Source organism: Saccostrea cucullata, unplaced genomic scaffold (assembly GCF_032062105.1).
Source record: "Saccostrea cucullata isolate Sc308-1 unplaced genomic scaffold, CSIRO_AGI_Scuc_v1 ctg326, whole genome shotgun sequence".
NCBI classification, from domain to species: Eukaryota; Metazoa; Mollusca; class Bivalvia; order Ostreida; family Ostreidae; genus Saccostrea; species Saccostrea cuccullata.
Genome location: NW_026930161.1, coordinates 402,763 through 426,545, shown reverse-complemented (window position 1 = coordinate 426,545; position 23,783 = coordinate 402,763). Strand labels below are relative to the sequence as shown.

General features: G+C 33.1%; 1 protein-coding gene across 2 annotated transcripts; it reads right to left on the bottom strand.

Moving 5' to 3' along the window:
• Positions 1-10,607: 10,607 nt before the first annotated feature.
• LOC134283118 (uncharacterized) lies at positions 10,608-18,631 on the bottom strand. Of its 2 annotated transcripts, none has more exons than XM_062765568.1 (2): positions 18,182-18,631; positions 10,608-11,885 (listed from the first exon to the last, which is right to left on the bottom strand). In XM_062765568.1, the coding sequence occupies exon 2, from the start codon at positions 11,813-11,815 to the stop codon at positions 11,183-11,185; it is 633 nt and encodes a 210-aa protein (XP_062621552.1). In that variant the 5' UTR covers positions 11,816-11,885; positions 18,182-18,631; the 3' UTR covers positions 10,608-11,182. The 2 variants fall into 2 exon arrangements, with proteins under 2 accessions (XP_062621552.1, XP_062621553.1); XM_062765569.1 differs by lacking the exon at positions 18,182-18,631 and adding an exon at positions 12,042-12,394.
• Positions 18,632-23,783: the final 5,152 nt, after the last annotated feature.

Below are 23,783 nucleotides of genomic sequence, written 5' to 3'. Positions count from 1 at the left end.
TTTTTTGTGTAATCGCTATGCAAATAGAATAAAAAGGATTTGGTTGTTTCATTTCCAAATCTCATCATCCTCGATCAAAATAAATTAGCAAGGCAATGAACAACGATGTAAACAAATATGTTTATATTGTACTTTAGATGAAAAATATATTTGACAACGACACGAACGAAGTCCTTGCTCTTTTTCTAGACCACTAAGCACCGATGAATAACCTAAGAAATGGTACAAAGTAATGAGAATTAGAAAAAAAAAATGGGACAAAGAAATTTATCAAAGCTACTAAACATTTTTTCGGTTGTTGCAAAATTGGAAGGCTAGGTTAAATTTGATTTTGGTAAATTTTCTAGGATAAAAACAAAACGCACACGATCCACGATCCACAACGCTCAAATGAGCAGCTTTTCTCTTTCGGGCAGAGTGAATACTAATATGAACAAAATGCGATATTCCGATTTGAATTGTGTACGCATACATTGTATATGGCTGGTTCTCGATTTGTTGCCATATTGCTCTGTCCATCTCCCCGGGGAGTTTTTTTTTTAAATAACCCATCCATTTTTAGAATTATTTTCTCTTGAAAAGTGTCTACTTTTTTGATTTTTTTTTATTACTAACGGTGTTTTTGTCACGATTTTAATGAAATTATCTCCAGCTTCTGTCGTAGATTTCGAATACGCAAAGACTTTACAGACGACAAACAACAGACAGGCAGACTGCACACAGGGCGCTCTTCCATCAGGGAAGCTAGTCTGTGTCTGACTCAGATGAGGTAAGCAATAAAAGGAAAGCATAAAAAATAATCATAAATCTCTGATATTAGAACAAAGCTTCAAAAGTCACACTCATTCAGAGGTTATGGGGTTTAATTATTCACATTTACATATCTCCTTTGTTTTAAAAGTAAAATAAACGAAATTGACTTAAGTACACATTGTCATTTACTTGATTTTTAAACATTTGCGTCTTGGTAAGTTTAAAATAGGTATTGTTTTTCATTAATATGAAGCAAATAAACAATTTAATGGTAGTGGAGTGCAGTACATTTTTCCCTAGCCTGTTCTAAAAGGGCAAAACAATTAATAAACCCTTTGCACTACTGCTCGTTCTCTCTGTAAAAGAAAAACAATTCTATTTTTTCCTTCTATTCGCATCATAAAATTAATTCTTTTCCGCTTCTATCCTCATTAGTTTCTGAATTTAGAATCCAGTGGCTGTTAAGATTGCCTCCCACGGACATCGGTCATACTAGGCTGATATCCTTTGCATGATCGATGGAAGATGTTTAGTACCTCTGTAAAGCTGTAAAATTGGAAACTAAGAAGTTTGATGAAGAACACGACACCTCTAATCAATATACACATAAAGGACATCCCCGAATCACGACTTTAACATGCCGTAGAGTGCACTTTTGTCATGATATGAAATGTTAACATATTTCTGGGGGAGGGGAGGGAGGATATTTCTTTCTTTTTTTTTTTTTTTTTAGAGTTTTCATGGCTGATTTTCTTTCATTTAAACTACCGATACTTGGTGTTAAAACGGGATTTCATTTTCGTTGATTTTACATTGAACAAATGTTTTCTGTGCTACCACTTTAGTGCACTTGATTCAACTTTTTTTATTAGCTTCTTTTACAAAAATGCATGTGTTTCATGTAATTGTGGCAGAGTGAATACAGGCTTAAAGGAATTCAGCAGATTTATGCATCGAGCTGTAAAAAATCTATAAAGCTTTTTAAGTTCTAGTTCTTTTAGCACCTCTGGGTCTCTAGAGTCCAATATCAAACTGTTTGAGGTTTGTATTAACTGTTATATCTGGCTGCAGGTCCGCAGTTTCAGATATTCTAGTTTTAATTCCACTATAGTCCTGTTTAATTGCATAATTTTGTAGTCAGATACTGGTATATTTTTAAGTAAGCGAAGGTTTTTGTTCCCACGATATACAGAAAAAATTGGAACCTGCATGAGAGTTTAAACGTAATGAACAAGGCCAAACTGATTCCCATGATTTTAATGTAGAAATTTTTACACTGTAACATTTGAACTGGGTCAAGTAAGATTCTTGTCTTTAAAGACATTGCAAGCAAATATTCTTTAATGTATTCTTTTTTGACAAAGTCTTTTCCAAATGTAATTTAATTAGTCTTACGTCTGAATGTCCAGCATGCCAGGAAATCAGTCTGTTTCTGAGATCAAAGAGAATTCAGACTTTTTGCCCACACAGGATGTGTTGAGTTATCTATTAATGCAGATTACCTTTTTCCTCTGTAAGACAATTTTACATGCCATCTTCCGATGAATCATTCGAAATGTGGCACTTTTGTCAATTTTCTTGAGTAGAATGGAGAATGAAGTAGGATTATTCGCATCAGAAAAGCTTCTCTTCTTCGCCAATGCTTCCGATGGACCGCGCAATGGATCCAAGGATTTCTCCCAGAAGGTCAATGTAAAGTCAGGCAAAAATATGTACCAAGATGATAACAGTACATATACAGCACCTGAAGAGCCAGATTCACAGTAACACATTGTTTTATTTCTGTCATAACTCTCTTTTTATATGAATTTGAGATGAATAAATTCAGAAAATCAATTAAAATATTTTATCTTTCTTGTCAAAATACTAGGTACATTTTTTGGAACTGTGTCGAATTGCATTCAGAGCTGGGCTTTTTATTAGGATAATAGTAGTCAAAAAGATGTGGCATGAGGAAATCATCTGTGAAATGTCCTACAATTCCCTTAAAATATATAACCAAGTTAAAAATCTTTTCAAAAATAGGTCATCCTCTAAAGTCAAGGTAAAAATTAATGATGCCCAAGGAAAGGTCTTATTACAAAGAATATACTTGTAAAGTATGAAGATCTAAGAAAGAAGTGTTCAAAAACCATAACCAAGATTGAGGATTTTTAAATGAAGGCCAAAAATATTTATACCAAAGGAAAGTTCTTCCTAAGAAATATACATGTGAAATATGAAAGCCTCGAACCATTCATTCAAAAGTTATGGATAAGGTAAAAAACTAACGTTTTGCAAAAGTGGTCAAATTTCAAGGTCAAGGGGTCAAATATGTCCTTACCCAGTGAAAGATATCGACACAAAAATTATCTTTGAATTGTGAAAGCCAGAGCCCCAACCAATCAAAAGTTACGGACAAAGTTAAAGTGTTTGCGGACAAACCAACAAAGAGACCAACAAACAGACATGTGGATTGATGGGACAAAAACAACATGTATATACCTTCGAATCTTCAATTAAGGGCCTTGATTAAAATAAACCATTCCTCGAATCATACAAATCCTTTCACCTTATTGACATGCACGTCTAAGCATCTTACTTGCCTGTGTCGTATTGGCGACGTATAGCGGCTTCTACTAAATCCACTTCTGAAAAGTGGCAAATCCCCCTACAGACTGTCAATTCTAGATCCGCACAGAGATGACAGAGGGGGATTACTTTCAATTTCTCACATCAACCGAAAAAGCATTCTGACCCCAATCTTTTTGTAAGGTCAACCGGTACAGTGGATCTTGAAAGCTTATAAATTGAAACTTGTTACATAAATTTTAAAAACATTTAACTTTTCAATGGTAGATATTCATTTTGTCAAAACGAAATAATATGTTAAGAAATGGTGAAAGAAAAAATATTTGAGAAAACAGAAACAATTACTAGTTCACATAACTTTTTTGTATGTAATGTAATACAAGTGAATACACGAAATATATTTTTAACATATTTACATAAAACTATCCTTAAAATATAATTAAAAAATTCATTAATATTAATCATTATTTTATAGGATCATTGTTTCGAAAGTGCAAAATTATTATTCCATTGACAAAGAATTATAACTTAATCAAAATGTACTTTTTTTATTCAAGGTTCTTTCTTTTAAAAGATATTTTAACAATGTGAAAATTTTCAATTTCAAATTATTTGCATTCTTAGAAAACAAAAAGACACGGGAAACCCATTTTAGTATTCTTCTAAGCTGAATACTCTAGATATTTTTTCAACCCTGTGGCCTTGACACCAACCAAACACCTGTTCATTCTTATGCAACTAGATCCATTCGTCAAAAACATTTAAAAAATAAATAAATAAGTTTAAAAGACTGTTGACAGCTAATGAAAAGAATTTATTGGAAATACACCTGGATTCATGTTGATTGTTATGGAGTTTATTGATTTCTCTATTATTGACTTTTACACATTTTAACAAATAAAGCGCCTCCCAAACAAATGATTCAAGGCCGCTATTCAATTCTGGTTTTAATATGCATCAGAGAATTTACAAACTAGGGACCACCCATAAGTCTTAAATATGTTCCTACTAAATTTCAGTGATGCATTGTATCTTGATCAATTACAGTTTAAACGGGTAGTTGTGTCCTTGTAGTTCTACAATGTCACTCTAGAAAAATTTTCACGTGTGAACATATGCACAATAAAATCTTAGACTTTCACGACTGAACAATTATAATAAGATGCGTCATTACTGAACAATTATAATAAGATGCGTCATTCCTTAAATGGGTTATATTTTCAGTAAATTATGTCAATTCACTGCCATATATCATGTATGTTTGAGAAAAAAAACACACATTTATTTCTTTTTATCAGTTTTAATAATGACATTAAATGGCAATGAAATGCTAAATCCTTTGGTAACGATTTATTTCTTTATAACAATAAAAACTGGACAATTTATTTTAGTTTATTGTATTTAGCTTGTTCAATTTTCATTAAACATTTGTCTTAGTGATAAATTTCTTGTTTATTGACATTTTAATACCATGTCAGTCTTGTTTTATGATTATATAGAGCTGGCTACCCGATGATTAAGATAGGTATGTAGCGTATAATCAATAAATAAACAAACACTGGCTCAGCACTACTCTTTGTCTTACCACTGTATTCAGCTAGATGATTGATTACTCTGACTCACTCCCAAATCGCAAATTGTTCTTGTCAAAATCTCAAACTCTAATAAATACATGTATTTATAATCGTCTTCCTGGTGAAATCCATCTGAAAGTTTAGAGTATTTCAATTTTTAGATGTCGCTGAGGGCAATAATCCTTCTCATGTCTTTATGTATCAGGAATTTTCTTTATTGCAGTAATGGGTCGCCCGCGTGGCGCAGTGGTTAGAGCGTCTGCTCTAGAGTCGCGAAGTAAGGAGTTGATCCTTACGTCGCGGGATCGAATCCCACTGCGGGACACGGAGACCGGTCCTTCGGATGAGACCGTATAAACCGAGGCCCCGTGACGTAGCAGGCGCTGGCACGAAAAAGACCCTTTAGTACTCAATGGCCCTGAGTGCATGACGGGTATAGGTCAAAATTTGTAGTTCTTCAACGGCAAATGGTGGCGTCTGCACATCAGTGAGAAATTCTCTCGAGGGAACACAATCAATAATATTTATACTAATACATGTATAAAATGTATTTCTCTGATATTTAACACATCTGTAAGAAAAAACATTATTTTGAAATTTTCAACATCAGAATTGTGTATTTGATCCAGTTTAGTACGTAATTTTAAAATATTCTAAGTTACCGGGGTATTTTCACTAAGCTGACATTACTTCTGTTAATTTTTATCTTATACAACATATATACTTTTTGCAATTATTAGCTAGTTTAAACTATATTCAGTGAAATGTGAGGTACTATGGGCACTGAGCTCACTAAATAATACCACCGCCTCCTACATGGCAAAGTCTATATACGTAGTGCTCTGGGAGACACGAAATAAGAGTCGGATCAAAAAGTAAAATATAGGTGCATAATGGCATTATGTAATAAAGATTAGAATCGGGGAAAATATCAAACTTTATTCAGTAGTATAGGATGAGTCTCGGATAAGAGATGAGTATCCTTCAACATTATAGAAAGAATAGCGGTGTCCATTTTTTGCTGGGTTGGAAAACCCAAAAAATGTGTCGGATCAAAAAGTAAAATAAAAGGTGCACAGTGGCACTTAGTAACAAAGATTATATGAAAGTCATTAAATTTCATTTAGTGGTGTAGGATTGATCGATTGATTGATTGTATATTGCTTATGTCCCACTCGAGAATTTTTCACTCATATGGAGACGCCACCATTTGCCGGTGGAGACCTGCAAATTTTGTCCTATACACGGCACTCGAAATCCAGAGACGGCCATTGAGCGGGGGGGGGGGGGTCTTTTTCGTGCCAGCACCTACTGCGACACGGGACCTCGGTTTATACGGTCTAATCCGATGAACGGTCTCCACGTCCCACAGTGGGATTCGAATCCGCGATGTAAAGATCAACTCTTTACTTCACGACTCTAGAGCAGACGCTCTAACAACTGCACCACGCTGGCGACAGAGTGGTACATGTATGAGAAGAGTTGCGGTAAAGAGATGGGTACCCCATTAGGCAGGTCGCAGTCAAATGGCCTTCCGATCACGGAGCGAGCGCTGTGTTGAATCCTCCCTATCACGAAGCGATAGATGTAGCCCTCCCACTAGCCTGTTCCTTTTGGAAGTTGTTCCTTAAACACCAATCTAATTAAAATTAGATCTTCCATCCGCTCCCCGATTTTTTTTATATCGCAAGATTGCCTTAAACACCTTCTTCAGATTACAAGCGCATTTGTAACCAAATCAGAGAACCAGACCATAAATAAACAAAATCTTGGAAAAAGAAGATGAATCCTTTCAACAGCATTAAACGTGTACGTGTATCTCATGGAAAAGTTTTAATTAAAAAAATCCTTACTTATTAAAACATTAAATTATAAGAAAGAATTCCAGGGACCACTCCAATTGTCCGTCGTGTAATGCTCCACTATCATCGGCCCCGTGGGGATCCGGGTTAGAATAGGTCCTAAGTACCCCTTGCTTGTCGTAAAAGGCGACTAAATGGGGCGGTCCTTCGGATGAGACCGTACAGTGTATAAACCGAGGCCCCGTGTCACAGCAGGTGTGGCACGATAAAGATCCCTCCCTGCTCAAAGGCCGTAAGTGCCGAGCATAGGCCTAAATTTGCAGCCCTTCACCGGCAATGGTGACGTCTCCATATCAGTGAAATATTCTAGAGAGGGACGTTAAACGGTATATAATCAATCAATCAATCCACTATGCTCGACCAAAGCCGAGCACGAAAAGGACAGTAGAAAGGACTGTTGAAGGTCATCAAAACGTTTGATTCCTACTTCCTGTTCCCTAGATTAACCTTGGAAACAGAGGACATAGTTCTTCATTCAATATAACAAGGATCTCTGTACAAACAGAACTTACTTTATGCAAACAACATTTTGATTATGTTTTTATACCAATCAAGGATAAGTCAATTTTTAAACACTTTGTTTTAGTGTTAGCAAACATGTGGAAGTAGTCGGTATGAATAGGGCATATTTTGCAATTCAAATTTTATTGGAGTACCTCCTAATACTACTGAACAGCTTTGTAAAATGTAGGCGCAGAATCGGTGCGGAATATGGAATCTTGCACTGAAATATGTACACAAGCATATTTAGAGAAATGCCTGTCCCCTTCTCTAAATTATAATATTCTAACCAGTCAAGATATTTATATCACACAGTACACCTCGGTCGATTCGTACGTCATCTTTTGGTGAATTTACAGGTGATGGAATCAGGCTAGGTTTTGACGAATGGTTTAATATAACGATTTGACTTTTATTTTCTTTTGTTTTAAGAATGTATAATTACCGAAATTGACGTTTTGCCTAAACGTGCATACTGTTTAAATGTTCTTCAATATAAGTATACAATACTTATGTTCCTACAGTGTCCCAGGTGTATCTGCTGGCGTTCACGTGGAAAATGGCCGATTATTGGACAAATATTGTAGGAGGATAATAATTTACAAGTAATATTGAATATCATAATTGAAATTTACTTAACATCAATAGGATTTTGTTTATTTTACTTTATATGAAAATAGACATCTTGTCTGTACTTTTAAATGAACAATTAAACTTTGTTGTGTTTTCGCTTTCAACGCAATGACTTGGAGCCAAATGACGACCTATAACGTTGTTTTGCCAAATAAAGAGTACTCTTTAGTAAACTGAATTAATGCTTAAACTGTTGCCCTAATACTCTTTTGGGGCTTAAAGTACCTGTACAGGCCAAACTATGTGTAGTTTGTATCAAATGCATGCTGAAAAAGAAAGGAAACTTAGAAGCCAAATATATGTTATTTTCCTAGATATATTCTCTTCAAAACTTTATAAAAAATAATTTTCGATCGAGAGCATATTGAAACCATTTACTATAGTAAGGTTTGTGTAGTCGCCTCTCTGTGTTGTTAAACATACGAGGAATAGAATTTTCTTCACCGACTGCATGGGCATGTGGGCTTAAGTATGCAATACTTTAAAACATCTAACCCTGATTAACTTGGATATATTATAATAATATTGCTTGATTACATGGTAATTTTATTGCACCTAAAAAAGAGGTGCATATGAAAAATACTATTTTCACTTTTTACCTCACCCCCGCTCTAAAAATCGTCTATTGAGATATATTGTATAAATATTGTGAATATAATATAAATTTTATCGACGAGTTTGTTCGTTTGAAATAAACCCCAATATTTTAAAAACTTTTCACGATTATAGTCAGTTGCAGGGCAAAATTTTTCATTTATAAATTATGTTTTAACATTCAGAATTGAATTCAAAATGGATTTTTTTAACGTAACAGAACTCTTTTTTCACAAAAGTTTAATATTTGAACGTTATTTTGATAAAAGAGAGATAGCGTTACATCATTTCTAAATTTTATTTGAAGATGGTTAATCGAAAACTGTTTGCATTATGGAATGAAGCCATGGTACAAACTAATAAGTATCAGATTAATCATGTTATATGCTCCCGATCGATGATGTAATATAATCGTGTAATTCATATTAAAATACGACCATATTGACAGAGGCGTAATGTCAATGAGAATCTAATTTTACGGCAATATTTGGTCATCTTTTTCTTGGTCAAACACTCAGATGGCGAGATCAAATTGAGGTAATTTAATTTTTTTTTAAAATTGGACCGTGTTTTAGAGATAAAGTGTCAACAGAGAATAATGATTTATTTATTCAGAGAGAGAGAGAGAGAGAGAGAGAGAGAGAGAGAGATTTCTCAAAAGGTACGAAATCCCCAATATTCATCTAAAGTCAAGTTGTATTTTTAAAGCGCTGAGCCTGTTGGTTCGAATCCCCCTGTTCTTGGACTATTTAGGAGGTTAAGTGTTATAATAATAAATAACCCTCCATTTTTTCTTAACCTGTTTAATAATTTAATTAATTTTCTATGTACAATCACATATCGATCACCTTAATGTAAAGACAATTTTCTCGAAATATATCTAATAAATTTCATTGGGAAAATACTAGTATATCAGCCGGGCCAGCAAGATTAGTTTCCTGTCAAAGAAAGGTCTACTCATCTTAACTTCATGATTGAAATATAGATAAAATTTGAAACACGATTCCCATTATTGTGTTGACCAATCTTAAGGTAGCTTATTCCTAAGGTCAAACATCAGAGAATCGATGCTAAAAATAAAATCACAAAAGCAACTTAACGTCGGACAAAAGGTTAAGCTGAAAATGTGGTGTTTGAACTACACAATAACAGGGGTATGTTTTAGGGTACAGAGGAGTCATTTGATCCTGCTATAAACCGATCATGTGTTTGCTCAGTGTAGTGACAATGATACAGTAATTTATTCCCTATCTGTCGCGACTTCATAGTGATTTGGCATTGTTCAAGCAAAATAGCTTTTATGTTTGTTGTTTTAATATTTTGGTACATTTTTGTTAACATAAATGAAAAATTTAACTTTTTTAAATCACATATTTTTTTTTAAATTGAGCATTGATCTCAACATCAAAGGTTTCGTCATTTATGAACCAATCAGTATGAACCAGTTCAGGATTTCAGACATGGATGTATAATTAACACTTTTAAAATAACTCACAAACGTAAAAAAAAAAATCACAGTAAAAATTGCTAAGGTTTCTATTAATAATATCTAAGTGTGGCTCAAGCGTCTGCATGCCACACATATAAACTATAACTCTATAATGAATAAAGCTTTACATGTTGGGGCACATTTTTGACTTGATCCACATCTTAATGAAGTGGGTAAATGTTTTTGCGAGAGTATCACCGGTGCCAAATGGAAGAAGAGCAATTTCCGGTGTACATTGTACATATAAAATGTCCATGTAGTCATGCGACGATCTTTTGTTTACAACGTGGATTGAACCAATAACAAATCTGGCAATGTCAAGTGTCCCAATCAAACATATAATGGAAGTTAATTTGGAGACTTTGTGATCGGTCACGAGAAACGGTCTGTCAACATGTCCCAATGTTTTTGTTTGCTTAAACCTATCTTTCATTATGGAGCATCTGACATCTTGGAACTCTGACCACTTAATATGCGGTTCATTGTTTATTGGAGAGGTTCAATGTCGGTCATTATGGCCTCTTGAAATCCACATACCCCAGTATATGATACATTAAATTCCATTCCATAACAAAAATATTCGGGCAGTTTAGCCTTCACTTGAGAGAAATCAAGCACGGAATCCTTGAATGATTTTCAGAATTTTATTAGATAAACATACTGAATTCTTTTTTATGTGATGAAGATGATAATTCCCTGAGAATATTGTTTATAAACATGAAAAAATGTCTTCATGAAATATCTCTAATGAAGTAATATAAATTGGAAGTCGATATAGTAACATATAAATTTGATCTATACATGTCTATAACATTTACTGTTTAAAACAGTTGAAAGTAACCCTTTCAAATTATTTGTTGAAAAATTGGATGAAATTCTATGATTATGTATGCTTCAAAATTTTCTTCTTGAACGCAAAGAACATATTCTAAAAGAAATTCAAAATAACATAAAAAATCTATAAAACAAAAAAAAATATCACTAAAATAAATCACAGATATCTATAAACGTTCAGCACCTAGAAAACGTCTTTAAAATCAAAAACCGGTTTTTATCACAGGTATACGTACATTTTTGTTACTTTTTTTCACATTCATTACAACCCGTTGTACTATGAAGCAAAAACTCGTACATTAGTGTTTTTCAAATATCAACGAAAGTATTTCTCTTGATTTTGATTATTTCAAACGAATTTTTGTCATTTTTTATGACGAGTCTATATAATCTACTGGTTCCTCTTCAATAAAGCTGCCATCTGAATTAGAAAATGGGGGAGTACGGGACGGGGAGGGAGCTGTTGGACGGTCGGGGATATGCAACTGTTCGATTGGAGGAAGTTGTTTTCCTGGACGGTTTACTTTGGGGAGAAGATTCACATTCAAACCTCCTCTTTTCCGAATGTCTGTTGTTTGTCGAAACAGAAGCACATTTCCATTTAGATGATCAGCAAGTCCGTTGGATAAAGATTTGTTAAACAAGTTATCCCGAGTTTGTTCTCTCGTTAGGGTTAAAACTTCTTGTACATGGAGATCCTTCCTTGAATTTTTGGACTTATTACAGTAGACGGATGCTATCTCGTTATCCAGCAGTGTATCATCGTAGTCACTTGTGTCACTGTTTTTATCTAAAAATCCGGAATCTCGAAGGCCGGATGTTCCAATCTCCGGAAGTGGCACTTTTCGTTGAAGCCGCAAGTTTGTCGGTTGTCGTTCCGTAATGAACTTTACAAATTCCTCAGTATTTGCATCTGGTCTTCTATAAGCATAATTTCTCAAACTTGTAGATCGCTCAATCGTTATTTGAGGTTTTTGTGGCATTTTCATATTTTTGTTATTCATATGGCTGTGTTAGTTCTTCACGTATTATGTCCGTTCAGCGATGAAATCATTTATCGCATATATTTTATCACTGCAAAACACAAAAAAATTCTGCTCATTAAATATATCAGACAATGGAAATTATTCACAAGAAGTACTCATATTATGCTCGTTCTTTGTAAAAATCTTCTAAACTAAAGTGACAGAGGACATCTGTTGTCTTTTTCTACACATCGTGGGTACATACACACGACTCATTGCGAGAGTAAACAAGCCAGCGGAGGGCGGAGTGCCACGTTATTGATGAGACTACGTCGATCAGGCAGGCCTATAAAGGGAAACCCATCAGGCACTAGAAAATCCCTTTCAATGACTTTTCGCTGCTGATGTCTCGATATGGATGAATTTATTAATGAAGGTATAAATTCATCGTTAAAAAAGAAAGATCAAAGAGTGCTTATCCAGCGAACTTCTTATGCACTCACGATCCGAAGTCTAATTTGAACTGAATCTATTTTGTTTATTTAAAGTAATTTTAAAGGTTTGAACAAAGAAAAAGATAGGAATGCATTATATAAGGGAAGTGTAGAATGACCTATGCTACCATTGTTCTGACATATACAAGTTCCGTTTTAAACTAATCAGTTTTTAAAACGGACTCTATTAAACGTCAATAGATTTGGCTCCGCCCGACCTGACTTCTTTACATTTCTTCTTCACAATGGGCTCTACTATTTCGCATGGATGACATTAAGAACAAGTCATTTACAGCATTTATCTAAAGTTGTTCAGTTCTGATTAAGATCTATAAATAATACAACACTAAAATAATGGTGTTCCTGATGCACTCGGAAATTTGATCTGCTTTTGGTCGCAGAGTTTGAATGCTTAGATCATTATCATCCAAATGCATCACATTAATATTAATTTGATACGGCATTAAGGATCATTTTCTCAAAATCATTAATTGCACACAGAACCGCTTTTATTGTTGTGGTTGCACAATGTGTTTTAGAGATGCTTCCTTAGCACGCCTTTAGATGTACCCATTGACTAGGGGGTGGATCCAGAAGGGATGGGTTGTTAATGTTTGATTGGTAAATAATTTATCTATCGAGAGATTTCCATTGTATTTTTTTTTTTTTTACAAAGTTGATACCATGCCATTTCAAGGCACTACTTTCAATTGCAAATATACATGTTTTAAAGACAATGTGTCATGCATATGCAAAGGTATTGACAATGAGGTGAAGCATTTTTTCGAACAAAAAGACGAAATTTCCTTGGCTCCATTTTTCTTTTCTCCTTCTTGCTAATAACTGTTTGTAAGTTGAAGTATCTTTTGTCTTTTATTCAGATGTAAGGCCATGAATCCCTTTCTTTTGATTTTAGGAAGTGATAAAACCCATAAGAGGGCAGATAATTCTCTTTCAAGGTGCTGGGAGCGTCTAAGGGTAAAGTAATCATAGTTTGTAAAGTAAATATGCCTTTTGTGTATGGGAACTTTGTTTATTAGTTTTCGGTCTTTGTTTTTACAATAGCGTTTTAAAGTCCACATAGATTATACACAAGGTGGTTTTGCTGAGTATACAATAATGACATAATTTCGTTAGTCTACAGAGCTGAATTATGAAGAAAGGCAAACTGTTGAATAAGAGGTATTGTTCGAAATTGCCAAAGCAAATGTTCTCTAAAGAACATAAGTCTTACATATTGTCGCCATGTACTAGCACTCCACTCACTCCCAAGTTAAGTAACTCCGGTTGGTAAAATAATGTGACGTCATTTTATTGGACTGATTCGATCGAAAAAATTGTGAAGCCTTTTCTTTTAAAGTCAAGATTTGGCCTGCCTAGTTAATTTAAAATAGGTAAAGCACATAATGATAAAAATGCATTGAATAGTAATCGATGAACTTTCGGACAACTTTCAAGATAACAGTGTTAATTAACTAGACTAAAACGTGAATCCAGACCATTAATTGTGTTAATTACGACAACTAATGGGATTTCCACAATATGTCCTAAGCTTATCAGACAACTTTACCTCATAATTCAAAAGAAAGTTAAGATTTGTATGATTGTTACCTGCACGCTAATGAGGTATTCGTATATTTAAGCCCATTATTGTCAATAGACCAAAGGGATATTCTTTTCTTCTGAAGAGCCATTATACAGAAGATAAGACACGCTTGTAAAGTAAAAGTGAATTTTTACCATTATACAAATTTAGGTTATCAGACAAAACAACATTTACTTATTTTTCATACAATGGATAGGTACGCGAAAAAAATATTTCAGCTATAATTTTAAATTATTGCTTGATCCAATCCACACAGTTTTGCTCTGTATTAATAAGGGGAGCCAAAAATTGACGTTGGAGTTCCTATCCGTCAGTATAAATGTCACTATTTGCGTAAGATAAATTGATTTTTGAAACATAACACGATTAATTCGAGTTCCATCTGTTCTAGGTATAAATTATAAATTATATAAATTATATATAGTCTAAATAACGTAATAAAGTAATAGAGTGCAATATAAATGAATTCAGCTCATGATTAATTCCATCAGCTTATTTACTTTTTTCCATATGCACATTTCTACGTTCCTCATACATGTAAGTTTAAGTAAGATTAATAATTTTAAACCATTGCTCTCTCTCTCTCTCTCTCTCTCTCTCTCTCTCTCTCTCTCTCTCTCTCTCTCTCTATATATATATATATTTTGATAGCTTTATAGCAAGAATGTGACCTTGATCGTGTAGAAAAATAAAATAAACGTTAACGTCAACAGATTCTACGAAACGAAGGCGAAATATTATTGATAATAGACATTAAATATTCATATGAATGTAAATCAATATGGTTTGCTGAGAGTGATTACATCATACTAGTATCTAGCCTTTGCCAAGAAATAAAGGCCGCAGGGTCAAAGATCACAGGGAATAAGAGGTCAATAATATTTACTTACCCCTTATTGATATTATGTAAAGAAAGAGAGGGGGTTGAGTATTTAATGGCATTAAAATTTATATTGAAGATATTTACAGTACTGTGAGTATACAAAACTGAACTTTTTATAAGAATTACAAACAATACTTTATCTAGAAACACAAATAATACTTAAGGTAGACTAGAAACACAGAGAATATTATCTCTAAAAACTAAAATTTAAACCGCTATTGTAACTTGAACTACTAACAACACCGTAGCTGGACTAGAATAACAAATATTATTATGCTTCCTGTCAGTTTGTCTCTATATAACCCCTACCCTACTATTCTCGCATAGTGGTCTAAGGATTTATATAACGTAAGCATACTATGCCGAAATAGTGCACGGCTTAATTTATTGAAGAAAATTCTTCACTGCACACGCCGGGGATCGAACTCACGACCATGAGATTGTCAGATGCCTTATCGATTACGCCACAGAGACGATAACCAATTGATAGAATTTTATTATGTATATAATCTTAATTTATACAATTGACACAAGAAGGAGAAAATAGACTTATATTATTTGAAAACAGTTATATTATTCTAAGGAACCTTAGATTAATGTGTACAACAAAGATTCAAACTAATTACATACAGATCGTTAGATGAACTGATTTCATAGGGTCATTAAAACGCTTTTTTATATGACGCTTGATTGAAGGATGTAAAAGAAAATTATCAATGAGAATCGACGTCTGCAAACAAATAGGCCGAAGTCTTACTAACAAAACAGAAAATAAAGATGAGTTGCTTTGGGATTATCCCGACCTATTTAGAGAAAATACTAGTAACCAAAATAAGTAAGCATGCAACCAATTTTAGCATGAAGATTTTGAATGAGTTCTTGTAAGTGCGCTGTGTTAGCACCGATATTTTCAGGAAAAAGTCAAATGGATTGCCGCATAAATAATTACAACAGTCAGCATAATAATAACAATAGTGTTGCATTAACAGCCTAAATAGTAGGCAGGGTTTGACACATAGTACTCGGGCTCGTGCACCATGTGTCAAACCCTGCCTACTATTTAGGCATAGTACATGCATAATGCAACACTATTATATAAATATTATAACTAGATACACAAACAATAATGTAACTAGAAATACAAGCAATAACCAAGAAAAAAATAACCTATAGGTAATTTTAAAAATAATGAAAACTACAAAGCAGTGTTGTTACTATACAGATAACAATGATATTAAATTAGAATTAATTAAAACAGTATTGTAACTAGAATCATAAATGCTACTGTATGTAGAATATTATTTATTTCTTGCTGCAGTAATTTTTATGATTTACATTTTTTCCCTTCTAACACAATAACACTACTGTTTGTGATTCTTCTAATTACAATATTGTTTCTGATCTTCGTCTTCCTAACACAATATTTGTTATTCTAATAACAGAATTTCTGTGATTCTAGTCATCTTACAATGTTGTTTGGTATTTTAGTTACAGTATTACAGTATACATGTATGTTGTAATTTAGTCACAGTTTTCTTTGTCACTTTGTAGTAATTATAGTAAAGTTATTTTACCGATATAAGTCTTCTTACAAATTTGATTATTTTTTAGTTACAGCTATGTTTATGATTCTTATCATATTACTGTTTATTTTTCTAGTTACAGCTTTGTTTATGATTTTTTTTTAAATTGTTGTTTATTTTTGTAGCTGTGGCTTTGTTTATGATTCATATGGGTTACATTATTTTATGGGCATATTTCTTCTTTCAATAAATTCTGGATTTATACATTCATCTAGAATTTCTCGTATCAAAAATGTAATGGATTTAACATCTGAAAGATTTTACATTAAGAACACGGTGTCTGGTTTTTACTTAATTCTAATGGGAAGCAGTTACTTTCCGACATTGTATATTTCTTAATCCACTAAAAGCCCTAAATATTACAGGGCTCCACTTGTTTACTTTGTGATAAATATTTTTTTCATAAATGGGATTTTGACATGTAAGCAGTCTTAAAACTATAAATTAATTCCAAAATGGACTGAATTCCCCAGTCTTTGAAGTCTTCGGCTCACAACATTTATGAAAAACGCACAGTACAATAAATACTATGGTCTGAATTTCTTCAAACTTGGACAGAATTGGCATAAAAGTCTCTATTTGGATTGCAACATCATCAAAGGAGAGAAGCTTCTTCTCTGTCAATATCTCAATTAAATGCCTGTAATCGCGTTTGTATGTGTGAATATTACCTTCTCAGATAGAGGAATTCATATACAAATGTCAATCATCTCAGACATTGATAAGTGTCAGATAATAAGGGAACAGATATTATTTTTCTATCTTACTCTCCGTATATTTCTTGAGAAATCTTAGCCTACTTTTGGATTTTAATATTGTATCTGATTAGAACACCGCAATTTACCATATGGGGATTTATTTCATCCGTCACAAACGTCCACAAAAATAGGTTCATACCAGATTTAATTCTATTTGCAAAAACGTGTGTTGGGTTTTCTTTTTTAAAATACCCAAGAAAAGAAATACAAAAGTTCAGTGTTGTCTTTTCCTAAGCTGTAGGCTCACACGAAAGTCATTTTTATATCAACATTGTCTATTTTGGTCATACGTTTCCTTTTGTTAAAAGAATATCCCTCTTAATCTTAAACTGAACCAAAAATTTGCTATTGAATCAAAGTTAACCTCTGAACAGTTTTTAATGCGAAGATCTTAAGTGATTTCTCAAGTCAACGTTTCAGATATTTATTTTTTCGTCAACAGATATCCATTTCATGATGTCGAGAATTCAATTATTATGCGGCAAATTTTATTGATGCAGAGAAAGAATCATGTACTTTTCTTAATCATAAGTTAAAGGTTAATTATTTTTGCATGTATTAAATAACAATTCCCCCATGTGCCGCATTAATAAGGATATTTTTATACACGTATCGTAATTCAGAATAGGTATTAACATTCATACTTTCTCAGCTGCATATATTAATTCAAACGTACTCCATGGAAAAAAAAAAGAAGAAATGAAATTATCATTGCAATCTAATGAAAGGTAATGATAAAGAAACCTAAAAAAAAAAAAGATGTGACCCAACTGGTACTTAAACTTTCCAATGTATAATTTACAAAAAATGGCATCAAAATTTTAAATTCAAATTTGACGTATAATCACACGTTTATCGTAAATATCTCTCACTCTCTTACTAAGATCAAAGTGGGCACTTCTGAGCGGGTTACGAGAAGTGCATTATTCTCAGGCACAGCGAAGGAGTTCATCAGCATACAAAACATTCACCGCTTTTTGTTTCCTTTTCAAAATTTACGATTTTTTAATGGGAGGCAGTTGCTCAAATAACTTTTAAATTTCAAGAGAGAAAACTTCAAAGAAAAATTTAGTTTTCTTACCCATTGTGCCTCGGTAGAATGCTTGAATACATCAACTTTTGTCCTTTTTCCTTTCAGAGATAAAATTTTATTCTGTTTGTGAAGTTATTTTGTTTTTGCTGAGAAAAGGAAATGAAACCAGAAACTAGAAGGCATGCTACATGTATCCTCCCCAAATCGCCATGCACCGTATGTAGCTAGAGACTTATAGATAAGGTTTCTCCGATTCAAACCGTAAATCCCTTTCACCCTATGGAAAGCTATCTGAAATCCTCAATAGAACACTTTTACCTTTATCAAAAAAGAAACACAAATATGAACACACGGTATATATGTAAAAGTTTTACATGCGTAAGCATGCTGGCTACAGCCGAAAGTCTTGGGTAAACCTCGACAGGTGAAAGAGATTTTGAATTTTCCTTTCTGCTATTGATTTTGGACGTAACTCACTTCATCGAATGTTTACAACTCTTTTTGTCCAAATTTGTCACGATACAGTTTAATGCAATGGTATTGAAATAACTCTGGTCCTAAGTTGTGTTTTGCTTTGAGGCAGATAATCTTAATGTTTCTTATAAAATGCACACTTAACCAAAAATTGGCTAGTTTTTTGCCTGTGGAGTCCAGAAATATCCAACTCAAATCAACTAAATGTTAACATCTTTCAAAACGAAGACACAGACAAATAAGTCATTAACCCTCTGAAGATACGACTTCTCTAAAAAATCAATGAAAGTTCACAGTCGCTACGTATAATGAAAATATTCAAAATACTTTAAGTTGATCTGATATTCCTGCTGCCAAAGGTCTACAGACAATAATCTATTCCAAGAATTGTTCCCGCCAGTAAATATTCCCTGAAGCCACGCACAGTAAAATACTTTAGTAGAATACCGATTTATTCATCAATGTTTATATCTTCGATCGAAGTTTCCGTTTTATTTGGTAATTTGAATGCATGTGTTCAACATTTTCATGCTGTGACTATTTGCCTTTCCAGTAGAGATAAAAGACGATTTTTCTCTATATTCTGTAGTATTGATAAAGTGCTTAGCTTTGTGAATATTGAAAATAAAATAAAAGATGCATTTAAAAATGCTGAATACGAGGCTCTGTATATATGTGATTAGTATACCCGGACTTTAAAATTACAAATTAAAGTGTAACAAAGAATGTTATTATTATATGGGGAGCATCCAACTAGTAGTTGTGTACATTTATTCCCTTAACGATAGAAATTGGAAAAATTGAACGATAAGTTAAATCTAACAGTAAAATGTCTTGTCATGGTATCATTAGTTACATAACTTTCAACAGATCAATGGTAGTTTTTAGCAATGTATCTTCCGGTATCTCTTTCATGTTAATCATAAAATTGTTTTCATATAGTTTTCGTCTGTGACTCATCAAAATCTTTGTTAATGTCCAATCATGGGATTAGAAAAATATTGTTTAGAAAGTCTTTGAATCTTAATTTAAAATGTTTTATCGGTTTGAAGATCATACTTTCTAATTAACGAATGATGTTTGCATCTCTAAAATCCTGCTGCATCATAGCATACAATCTAGATTGCACAGCTGATGCACAGGTTAGTAATTTCACCCCATATAAAGTTGATCTGCCAATCTCGAATTTCGCAACGTGGCATTGTCAGATCGCTTTTTGAATTTTTTTCAATTAAAAATGCATAAATACATAAATTTACGATAATAATATATATCTTTAATCGACTACATACTGAAGATAATGGGCTGATATTATTTTGTCTAACCAGTTTTTTCTTTTTAAGTCAGTTGGAATTTATTTTATAGAAATGAAATATGAATTTTTTAAAAGATAAATATCTTAAATATATCATAATCATGGGAATTTGTGCAACAGCAAACACCATAACAAAGAATGTCATGTTTATTAAGAAGACATGCTCTAATTTCTCAACCTACCTCGACGCGTAATAGCACAACCCGAGCACCAGTGCTCAAAACTCTCAACAACGCACTGGTCCTGCTTGAAAGGATTTTTTAAACTTTGAAGTTCATTTTTACTTCCTATTTAATCTGACATATCACCTTTGGTTCAAAATAAAAGACACCACAGAGTCTAACACATTTGTTTCAAATTTGGATATGTTACTAGAAAAATACATAAATGGCAACCTAACCTAAACATGTCTAATGTTTAAGTAGAAATATTCCATTACAATGTATCTTTTTAACATTGACGTTTTCTTTAGAGGTCTGTGTTTGCTCTGCTCCCTTTTTGTATTGTTCCCGTAGGCTTCTGAACTTGATTACTGTTTGGTATCTTATCTTTCATCAGTAAGGCAAATCTCAGCAAAAGGATGGGTGGAGAAGGACACTGATTTTTTTCTTAGAATGGGGATGGGGACCGGGCATCACAACTCGACTCTGCTGTCTTTTTTTGTCGTCTATCAAATTCACTTGGCACCAGAACGGAGATAATTTTTAACCATCTCCTTTCCTTCACTGAAACAATCAACTTGTTAAGGTTGAACTTCTAGCAGGTCCTTTTTATAAACCTTGTACAAAGTATTATTATTATATATGCTACTGCAATTTTTAAGATTTAAGTTAACATATTACATCTGTTCCTTGCGCTCGAATACGATCGAGGCAACCATTTTTTGTCTCGATCAAGCAAATGTCTCAAGTAATTTATATATTGATGTCATTTACAAATTGTGGCATCATCAACGTGGAACAAAGTATAGCATAACATCTGCTATTTATAGAACATGTTTATGGCCATTTGTTTGCTCAATTTCATATTGAACTGAATTTTGGTTTTGTAGATATAGAGATAATTCGCATACTTTTTGATCATCCCTCGGGACTTGGCTCTTCTTTGAACAAATTTGAATCCCTACTAATACTGGTCAAAATACGAGTCAGACTGTGTCAACCATTTTTTGTCACAAATCACCTGCACTTTGACGTTTCACACCGTGATGTCACAATCATGAAGCAAAACTTTACTTATGGAACTTGTGTATGACTATATGTGTGTCAATTTTCATTTTGATTTGAATTGCGGTCTTGTAATGGACAAGTCTCAATACGGCTTATCTTCGGTCCCCGGTTACTCGTCAAAAGAGATTGTTCATCAACTTTTTGACCACCCCTCGGACGTTCACCGTCAAGTTTGTTTGAAACTGGCCCACTTATTCTTGAGAGGGCGACGGTGTAAAAAGTTAAAAAGTGACAAATAGATTGACGATTAACAAATGATGATCACAAAAATTCATTCAAGCCATTTGTATAGATCTATACGCTGGAAATTAGATCATGACATCTAACATACGTGTACTAGTATGGAAGTGGTTCTGTGTACGAACTAGCCTGTTGCGTCATTCCCTGCACCCGATTTTTATTAGTTTTAAATTTTAGCATGAGGAACATCATAGGGGCCGGTAGCATACTATATTTGATTTTATGTAATCACTATATGCGAGGCCAGGGGTGATCAAAAAGTTCGCGAACTATCTCTATATTTACAAAACCACAATTCAGATCAGAATTAAATTTGGCACTCATAGCTCTAGTCATATACATGTTCTATAAATAGCTTATGTAATAAAATGTTTTGCGCCATGTATGTGATGTTACAGTGTGAAAATGACGTCAATATGTAGATCACTTGTGACAAAAAAAATGGTTGACTCAGTCGTACTCGAGCAACGAAGGACCGTAAAATTAAACGTATATCTAGGAAATTCCTTTGCAGTAGTACATAAAAATTTGTACATGGTTTATGAAGACAAATGACTTGCAAGAAGTCAAGTCATTAATTGGATTGATTGTATAAGTGAAGGACGGGAGATGTTTAAAAATGATGTTTGTTCTATTGCCCAGTGAAAGCAAAATGAGAAAGAGATGTGTCCTTTGTTAAGAATTTGCAAACTTACAGTTAGAAAAATAGTTGAATATCTTTAACAATAAAATAATCAATAGATCCCTAAATATCGTTCACTTTAGACTTTAAAGATATCAGATATGATGAAAAGGAGGAACCCATACTTTACCAACATCGAATAAAAGACCCTCCAAAGACAAGTGACTCAGGTTATGATGGTCACAATGATCATTCTTGAAAATGATATCCTTATCCACCTCTACTATTGCCAAGATTTGGTCATTTCTGACAAATAGACTGTTTTTCTTATGAAAAGTAATTTGCAGGACTACATAAAAAAATCTACAGTGAAACCCTATATCATTTCTTTTATCGAAGTTATTCAATTAGTTTACTAACTTTTTGATCACCCCTCGTATATAGTGAAATCAAATATAGTATAATACACGTTTCCGGTCCCTGCGAAGAACACGTATTCAAATTTACAATCAATGAGTTATTATCTGTAGAAGAAATTGAAGAGAATATTATGAAGGTATTTATCATTGTAATTTATTAGAAGTCATTACTTTTTATCAAATTCACAGCATTACTGTCACAGCTGTATCCAATTCTTTACTTTACCACTGAAAAGTTTTTTTCCCATCTACTTTAAATGAATATTTTTCAAATTCATGTTTAATTGCATTCATTTGCTTCATTTACAGTATTGTAAATTTTCTTTTCTTTCCAGACTCTGGTTAGGACTTCATATTTGGAATGACGTATTCTGATCGACCCGACTGTATATATTATAGATCAACAATATGAAGTGCAAATTCAAAATTATGGCATAATACTTTTAGAAATAACAAAGGCAGTTTATTGAACAAATTTAATACAAAAATGGATACTTTAATGATTTGGTATTTAGTCTTTAAAATGTTTATGGTCGCTCAGAACGTAACAACTTAAAGATAAAGGCAATCAGCAATTAGATACTCGTACTCGTAGTACGTCATTTGAACAAATAAAGCCAATGGTTTAGCAAAGTCAGGAGACTACAATGCTTACGTCAATACCATAAAATTGATACGTCACTAAATACTTTTTACCAATAAATTCAATATCTTCAATAATTTTACTTCATCTACACATTTTGTCTAAATTTACTGTGTACTACTCTTCTCTTTGTCTTTGTTGGTAATCTGTTTTTGTTTAAATAGTATGTGATAAGAAATAAAATGAAATCATTCAGGATGAAAAAAGGCAACTAAATGCTCCTAATAGGTTTACAACAGTACTGATCTCGTTAAAACAAATTCCTAGGTTTGGAATGTACTAAAGGCAGACCATTTCAAAATAATAATTTATACATTTACTTAAAACAATTAAAACATTAACATTTATTGAACAAAATTAAACTACAATGTTCACAGTCATTCAACGCATGTACTCAACCACATCAATTCAATATAACCATAGAACTCACGTCGACAATGAATCCAATCTTGGGCAAAAGTTCAAACATTATTTTTGAAAAAAGAAGAGAAACACATAATGCATACTTTCGAGAGCATGCATTTGATTATGATGGCTAAGGAGAGGCTACTCTTTGTCTCTTGGTTATCGAGATTTTTCTTTGGATTTTGCAATTAAAACCTAAGTAGAGACATAAGATGCTTCGTCTAATAGATACAGGAAACCAATAAAAGCTCTTTTTTTCCATGCCTCATTTACCTTTGGAAGAAAATGCATGACAGAGAAACA